At 39.7% G+C, this 8,693-nt stretch overlaps 1 protein-coding gene across 1 annotated transcript; it reads left to right on the top strand.

Annotated features, from left to right (window-relative positions):
• Nucleotides 1–2,017: 2,017 nt before the first annotated feature.
• LOC109893147 (ferritin, middle subunit-like) lies at nt 2,018–4,703 on the top strand. The gene is made up of 4 exons (XM_020486216.2): nt 2,018–3,019; nt 3,401–3,547; nt 3,776–3,901; nt 4,345–4,703. Exons 1-4 carry the CDS (start codon nt 2,918–2,920, stop codon nt 4,498–4,500), a joined length of 531 nt encoding a protein of 176 aa, XP_020341805.2. The 5' UTR covers nt 2,018–2,917; the 3' UTR covers nt 4,501–4,703.
• Nucleotides 4,704–8,693: the final 3,990 nt, after the last annotated feature.

The following is an 8,693-nucleotide window of genomic DNA, read 5'->3' on the forward strand; positions in this document are numbered from 1 at the left end:
CAGGTTCTCGGGGTTGAACATTGCAGAAAATAATTGCACAAAAAATAAAAACACATTTTTGCCAATTTCAATTTTAATTCTATGTTTGCCCATATGTTATTCACTGTGTTCTAAAAGGCTAAACTGATCCTAAATCGGCACTCTTACGCTGAGAGGCTTGATGCATACTGCCCCAGAAGACCTAAATTGTGTTCCTATACCCATTCTAACATACAGTATAGTACATACTGTACTCAGTGCAAGCAGCATTGTTCAGGTTTGTCCGGACTAGGCTGTCATTGAAAATATGATTTTGTTCTTCACTGACTTCCCAAGATAAATTAAGGTTACATTTGAGTATACATTAACAGAAAGAAAAACTAAGTTGAGCTTACTAGCGCATCGACTGTCTTCCGGAAGCTGATGCTGTTGCTATGCAACCTCTTGCTAGCTTGTTAGCATAACAAATTACTAGCTAAACATCACACGATTCCGGGTGTGTTTGTAAATTCAATCTGAAGTGCCAGAGTGCGCTCTGGGCGTTCGTAAATTCAGAGCGTTGTCAGATTGTCCGTTTGGAAATTCAAAGCGTTTCGCATTCTGAGCGCTCAGAGCCCACACTGGACGCTCTGGCCGAGGAGTAGGGTTGATCCGAGCGTTTTGATTCCACAAAAGCAATCAAGCACCCAAGCTAACTGGCTAACTTTGGCTAGCTTGCTAGCTACTTCCAGACACAAATGAGAGAACACCTCAATCTGACCATTTTACTCGCCCTAGCAGAGCTGGTTAGGCTGTTTTCATGTTATCCAGAGCATTGGTGACTGTAACTGTGGTGCTGGCAAAAAAATGTATTATGCTTTTTTTGCAGACGTTTACTGACACCGGTTATATTCAACGGGTGGTACGGTTGTAAAATTAATCAATTAATCTGCGCTTTGGTACACTCAGATGAGAGTGCTCTGAAATTGGAGTAGATAGCCAGAATGAATTAACAATGTCCATTGAGAACGCACAATGACTATACCACTTAGCTAAGTCTGATGTATAAATAGCCAACTAGATTTGCGTTAGGTAGCTAGCTAACATACCGGTACATACTGCTGTAATGATATGCTACACGGATCGAAAGGTTAGCGTAGCAAAGAAATTGTAACGTAACTTGTTTGAAAATTCATTACATCGCTGAACATTTGTCATAATTAGTTAAAGCAATGAATTTGTATCTGCTCTCGTCTGACTTCGGCACCATACTTTCTGCCATTTTCTTAAAATCTGAAAACATTGTAAGGCCACGCCCGTTTTCTGAAGAATTGCATTTTGGGCCCTGAAAGCACGTAAATAATGTCCACTGCTTGTATACTTTGTATTTTGGCTAATTTAGTATGACATCCGGGAACTTCTGGCATACTAACTATATCCATACTATGACCAGTAAACATACTACATACTCCACTTACATCACAAGTAGTATGGTTAGTATGAGCATTCGAACACAGCTCTAGTTCTTATGAATACCAATGACGTTTCAACTACATGGCTGTATTGAGCAATAACCAGCACCCTGAAAGCACCCTGTCAACAGTTGTGGAAGATCAGGTCATGTGAACTGAAGTTGTTAGGATGGTACTTTATTACTGTCGTCTTTGATTTTCATTAGCTGTAAAAAGGTTTCCACTTCACAGTTTTAGCTTAATAATCTATGTATGGTTAGATGTATGTAGCTACTGATTTTGTGTAGTGATTTCTAAGGCTAATGTAATCAACTTTGATATACCATTTGTCAACTCGAATATGTCATTTGAAACCGAAAGGTGTATCATCAAATACCATTTCTACAAAAGCCAGCCTTTCTTTCTCTGTCCACTACTTTATTCCCATACCTCGTATTGAAAAATTAGCTGACATAAAAAAGTGTGATAACCCCTACAGTTTTTCTTTTGACTGCATTCTAGAAAAGGTAAATAATTAAGCTGCATGTGCTATTGAAACATGTGCTCTTAGAGAATGAAACAGACGTTTACAGAACTGCGTCTGAAAGTTCAATTCCTTTAATATTCCAAATCAAAAGTAGACTATTTCTCAATTAGCCTAATATTAGAATGAGTGTTCAAATTCTTCCTTTTTTCTTCTAAGGATATAACACACACACACATTTTTCAACAATAACTTCTGTAGTTAGACCTGCACTGTAGCATTGCTTTTGGCTGATACTACTGCTTTAGATGTTTCCAATAGAATGTTACTTTGAAATAAACAAAGTAAAAACGGATCGAGATGAAGAGGTCAAGGCGAGAGCATTTACTCCGCCCAAAATATGTCTGCGTGAGATAAGCCCATTTTTTTCAAATTACTTTAGGATTATGATCGAATAGAAGTTTCGTAATGTTTAAGCTTTTACAAATGTACTGATATAAGTGGATGCATGTGGCATTCCGGAAACTTTGAGAAAAATTCGGTTTATTTGTGCGTGGTGTTCACACGCGTACCTCCTCTGTCATTGGCTAGAATGGTCCCACCTGATCTTGCCTGTCTTCATTCGTTGAGCACATGTATTTCCATTGAGTGGTCACTCGGCTCTCTTGTCAATATAATAAATACTCTTTGCTTTAGGTCATGTGTATGAGTGGGCTCGTCTTCAAATGACCCGCCTAGTTCCTGTTGAAATTCTAAAGGTGATTGGCTACGCTCTGTGAGGGTGGATTTCACTGACGCATTCCGTTTGGAACAATAAATAGAGCGACCAAGGATCCTTCCAGTTTACAAGTCTGAGAAGACGCATGAAGAAGTTCTTGCTTCAACAGTGATTGAACGGAACTCCTCTGCCTTCGTCCAGCATTATCGAACATTCCGGATTGATAACATATCACTGACTTGAACTATAATAGCAAAATACTCTAAGAAACTCTACCTTTAATTTTGATATAAAGAATCTGCCGAGATGGAGTCTCAGATCCGCCAGAACTATCACCACGATTGCGAAGCTGCCATCAACCGGATGATCAACTTGGAGATGTTTGCCTCCTACACCTACACCTCAATGGTACGGAGTCTACCAAGATGACCGTTCTGTTGATTTACCTGTGTTATTATGCCTGGGCCTAAATGTCTTTTCACTTTACTCTTCTGTATGCCTAGACAATTAATAGCCAATATCAACTCCGTGAAGTACATTTGAGTTGGCTAGGCTATTAAGAGCCTTCGGGTAGATATAGCATTCAAATGAAGTTGGGAATCTATCCTACCTCTGTCAGAGCACGTAACAACTCCTTGACAGGTTAAATGTCACGTTACCAAGTAGACTACAAACTAGACTGATTCATTCCTATATCATCAAGCTTAGTTGCCACAACAAGATCAGAATGCTGTCATGTTTGTCATATTTTTTTATTCTAACTACAATGTTTAATGTTTATCCACCCAGGCTTTCTATTTCTCCCGTGACGATGTGGCTCTGCCTGGCTTCGCGCATTTCTTCAAGGAGAACAGCGATGAGGAGCGGGAGCACGCGGAGAAGCTACTCTCCTTCCAGAACAAGCGAGGTGGACGCATTTTACTCCAGGACATCAAGGTAAGCCCTTGAGCATAGGAAACACATTTTAGATTGTAGACTGATAAATGTTTTTACTCCATGGAGGAAAGTGTCTCCAGCGTTAAGTTGATCTAGAGAACCTGTAGTCCTGAACATAGTCTCTAACCACTGAACTGAGTGTGAGAAGTGTAACTCTGTTCACTTTATACTGACCTTAACGTCTGCTAGTAGTCCCTAACCCTCCTGTGTTCTCTTTGTCCTGTGTAGAAGCCAGAACGTGATGAGTGGGGCAATGGGCTGGAGGCCATGCGGTGTGCTCTGCAGCTGGAGAAGAATGTGAACCAAGCCCTGCTGGACCTGCACAAGATTGCCTCAGACAAGGTTGACCCCCATGTAAGTTATGGTGGAACCACATGTATGTATCACATAGATTACAGGTACTGTCTCAGGAGATGATCAGGATGTTGTAGCTCTGATAATTAATGACACAGGATTGTGTGACCTGCTTCACACGCGCACACAATGCAGCTAATGCATAAGGGGCCGCAGGCTGTCTAGTGGTTAGATCGTTGGGCCAGTAACAAAGGTTGCTGCATTGAATCCCCTAGCTGACAAGGTAAAACTATTCTGCCCTTGAACAAGGCAGTTAACCCACTGTTCCACGTTAGGATGTCATTGTAAATAAGAATTTGTTCTTAATTGACTTGCTTCGTTTTAAAAGATCAAAGCTGGAAACAAATGATCTGTCCTATGCCATTACCACCAGGCTCTTGTGTGTTACTGTATCTACAATAGTCTGTAGTCATTCTCTTGTCTGATGTGTTTTCCCTCTTTAGCTGTGTGACTTCCTGGAGACCCATTACCTGAATGAGCAGGTGGAGGCCATTAAGAAGCTGGGAGACCACATCACCAACCTCACCAAGATGGATGCTGTCAACAACAAGATGGCAGAGTACCTGTTTGACAAGCACACCCTGGGAGACCAGAGCTAAACCACTTCCATCCCCAGGCTACGTTCTCCAGCCTCAGACCAGGACTCCTGGCTTTTCTGATCGATCCTGCTGGCTTTGCATTTGTAGGGAGGGGAGTGTTAAACTAGTGCAGTGCAACACAGCTGTAACATTGGTGTTTTTGTTGACCATACTACTGTATTGGAGGCAAGGCATCTTGTAAAACAATAAAACGTTTCACTTAAGTTTTTGTTGGGATTTTTTAAGTGTTGACCTGTAGTAATGGATGTTGTATCAGTCTATTCAGGTTCTTTGCTGTTTTACTGAGCATCTTCATACCAGTGATAAATAGTGACAATTCTAGACCTACTAGTGTCTGAGGGTCATAACAATAGAAGTTTAACATGAGTTTTATAAAGGATGTTACCTCTTACCACAGGGTGTCCTTTACTGTATCTTATAGTGCCATGTCAATTAAGAGCAGAAATGATCAACTCTAGGGTCATAGGGGTTAAATGGTTACCTACAGTGGATTTACACCTTCACTCTGTGCATCACAAGTTTATTAGACAGCCTAGAGGTCAATCAAACCTGTTAGCCAGCTGTTATGGTGCTTTAAAAAAAATTAAAACATTTAGTGATGGAGTTTTGCTCTTACTGACACAAAATTAACCTTTACTCATTGTGTATTTCAGTTGGTAATGCCCAATTGTTCCCCTACATCAAATAACTGAATGCTCCAAATAGTGATGGGTCAAGCCTCTCGTTCATAAGGGGCTTGGTCACAGAGCTACTGGTAATTTACTGAAGATGTTCATTTTGGTAATTGATAGACAAGCTTAACTTAAACTTTAACTGGCAGAGATTGATAGACATTGTTCATGTGTCCATACAGTACATGAGTTTCAAGTAGACCACTTGGTTAAAGGGGAAATAGCCTAATGAGAAGTGTGTAATCAGCAATTGCTACATTTCTTTTCACAACTGCCACCAACATTTAAAACCAAGAAGTATTGACATGGTAAAATTGAGTACATTTTTATGGTAATGGTATTCACTAAGTTGGTTAATATTTAAGGTAAAGTTTCACAACTGTCTTTCTATTTGAAAACATTTAACATGTAAAAAGGCCATAGAGGGCCAGAGTTTTGTGATAATCTGACATACCCAAAAAGGCCTTGAGCTGGCATCTGATTAAATTGCATAATCCTTAATTTACCAACATTTGTATTTATGGATCCCTATTACCTGATGTCAAGGCAGCAGTTACTCTTCATGGGGTCTGGCAAATTAAAGGCAGTTCTGTACAATAAAATTAACATTACATTCCAAAACAGATTTCACAACACATTAAGATTTGCCCTCAGGCCACTGGTCTACTGCCACATCTACAACACAAAATCCATGTGTGTCTATAGTGCAAATGTGTCTCCACAGTCCCCGCTGTCCCATAAATTGTATTTCTATCTCATTTTAAATCTGATTTTACTGCTTGCATGAGTTGATGTGGAATAGCAGCCATGTCATGGCTCTCTGTAGTACTGTGCACCTCCCATAGTCTGTCCTGGACTTGGGAACTGTAAAGAGGCCTGGTGGCATGTCTTGTGGAGTATGCATTGGTGTCTGAGTTGTGTGCTCGTAGTTTAAACTGACAGCTGGGTGCATTCAACATGTCAATAATTCTCACAAATACAAGTAGTGATGAAGTAAATCTCTACTTTGAGCCATGAGAGATTGACATTTATAATATTAATGTAAGCTCTCTGTGTACATTTAAGGGTGAGTCGTGCTGCCCAGTTCTTGGCCAATTGTAATTTTCCTAAGTCCTTTTTGGTACCTGACCACATGACTGGAGAGTAGTCCAGGTGCGACAAAACAAGGGCCTGTAATAACCTTCTGTCGTGTCTTTGGCTATGCCATATTAAGTGATATGACATGCTATTCTATAAAATAATTTCTCCGTAATTAATATTACCTGATTGAGCTAATCATGTAAATGTAATTAACTAGAGAGTCAGGGCACCACGAAATAATATTTTTTGAGCTGTTATCTTCAGAATAAACTCTTAAAGAACTAGTAATATTTTACATCAATATAGCAGTCAATATTAATCGTCACCTTAATTCAGTCTCATCTGAAAGTTGTAAATTCTTGGTTATCTTCACGAACCCTGGCTAACAAGTTGAATCAGCAATCCAAAATTGGGTTTAATTATTTATGTACTAAATACCTAACTAATCACACAGAATTACATACACAAAGAATTAATTATACCTCGATTACAAATTACGTCATAAAGGAAAACGTCCCTAGCGGGCGGAACAGATATGACAGCTTGTTCCACAAAAGAAAAGGGTCTGGGTGTGAGTGAAAGAGCGGGAAGACTGAGTAACAAAGGAAGAAGCTGTGCTATCATAAATACAGTATCTTATGCATTCTAAATTACCGCCCATTTGGAAAAAGAAAATGCAATAAATATTTACTCTGAGCTGCGCTTCGGTAGGTTGGTGGTAGATGGAAGGCCGTGTTGCCCAACCTAGTCCTTTGTCCTTTGAAGAATGTCTCTGCTGGTAATTTGGATACGTTGTAGTAACGTCATTGTGTGGTAGATGGAATACTCTGTCTGTTCCTTCCTAACCTGCGTTTGCAGCTGCTGTTGCTAACTCAACGGCTAGGAGGTATCACTTCTGTAGTGAATAAGAGTTCAAAGTTCATACCATTCACAACCAAAGCTCACGATGATGTTGGCTTCGTTCTGTAGTTATTATCTGAACCATTCTGACATCGGACCGTCGTCCTCACATCCTCGGAACAGGAGGTTATAATGTCGTCAAGGCTTTATATACAGTGCCTTGCGAAAGTATTCGGCCCCCTTGAACTTTGCGACCTTTTGCCACATTTCAGGCTTCAAACATAAAGATATAAAACTGTATTTTTTTGTGAAAAATCAACAACAAGTGGGACACAATCATGAAGTGGAACGACATTTATTGGATATTTCAAACTTTTTTAACAAATCAAAAACGGAAAAATTGGGCGTGCAAAATTATTCAGCCCCTTTACTTTCAGTGCAGCAAACTCTCTCCAGAAGGCATTGTATTTGGGACATAAAATTAAAACACTAAACCCTGAACCTCAACTAAATCTTGTAATGTATAATGTGGAAATGTAACAAGTTGAGAATAAACTAATGACATGGCAAAAACATATTGATACAACACTAGCTAAGATGGGGATAGATCTGTCAATTTATAAAGCACTGCTTTGCCTTAACTCTATCAACAAGGTAGGTTCTACAGGCCCTTGTTTTGTCGCACTTGGACTAGTCCAGTCATGTGGTCAGGTGCCACAAAAAAGGACTTAAGAAAATTACAATTGGCCCAGAACTGGCCTGCACAGCTCACCCTTAAATGTACACAGAGAGCTAACATTAATATGAATGTCAATCTATCATGGCTCAGTATAGAGGAGAGATTGACTTCATCACCACTTGCATTTGTGAGAAGTATTGACGTGTTGAATGCACCCAGCTGTCAGTTTGAACTACGACCACACAACTCAGACATCAGTGCATACGCCACAAGACATGCCACCAGGTCTCTTCACAGTACCCAAGTACAGGACAAACTATAGGAGGTCCACAGAACTGCAGAGAGCCATGACATGGCTACTAATCCACATCAAGTAACTCATGCAAGCAGTAAAATCATATTCAAAACCATAAAAACACAACATATACACTATATACACACACATGGATTTTGTGTTGTAGATACGTGGTAATAGAGTAGTGGCCTGAGTGGGAACCCTTAGTGTTTTGTGAAATCTATTTAGTAATAAGGTTAGTTTTATTGTATAGAACTGCCTTTAATTTGCCAGACCCCATGAAGAGTAACTGCTGCCTTGACAGCTAATAGGAATCCATAAATACAAATGTTGGGAAATTAAGGAATATGCAATTTAATCAGATGCCATCTGCCTTTTTTGGGTACATCAGATTACATCTCTTGCCCTGTGGGTGGCTTTGTGTAACATATATTTTCAAATAGAATGACAAAGCTGCAAAACTTTACCCTAAATATAAACCAAGTGAATACCATACAAACGTACTAAATTATTTTACCATGTCAATACTTTGCACAAAGAGAAAAGTTATTGAAAATGCAATTGCTGGTTAGACAGCTCCCATTAGCCTATTTTCCCCTTTAACCAAATGGTCTGGCCACCAGAAACT

This window comes from Oncorhynchus kisutch, linkage group LG6 (assembly GCF_002021735.2).
Source record: "Oncorhynchus kisutch isolate 150728-3 linkage group LG6, Okis_V2, whole genome shotgun sequence".
Lineage (NCBI taxonomy): Eukaryota > Metazoa > Chordata > Actinopteri > Salmoniformes > Salmonidae > Oncorhynchus > Oncorhynchus kisutch.

Excerpts from the sequence above, each read along its gene's own strand:
- LOC109893147 (XM_020486216.2), top strand. The coding sequence starts at position 2,918 with ATGGAGTCTCAGATCCGCCAGAACTATCACCACGATTGCGAAGCTGCC. Across the intron at positions 3,020-3,400 it reads CCTACACCTACACCTCAATG|GCTTTCTATTTCTCCCGTGA; the intron begins GTACGGAGTCTA and ends TTATCCACCCAG. Across the intron at positions 3,548-3,775 it reads TTTTACTCCAGGACATCAAG|AAGCCAGAACGTGATGAGTG; the intron begins GTAAGCCCTTGA and ends TGTCCTGTGTAG.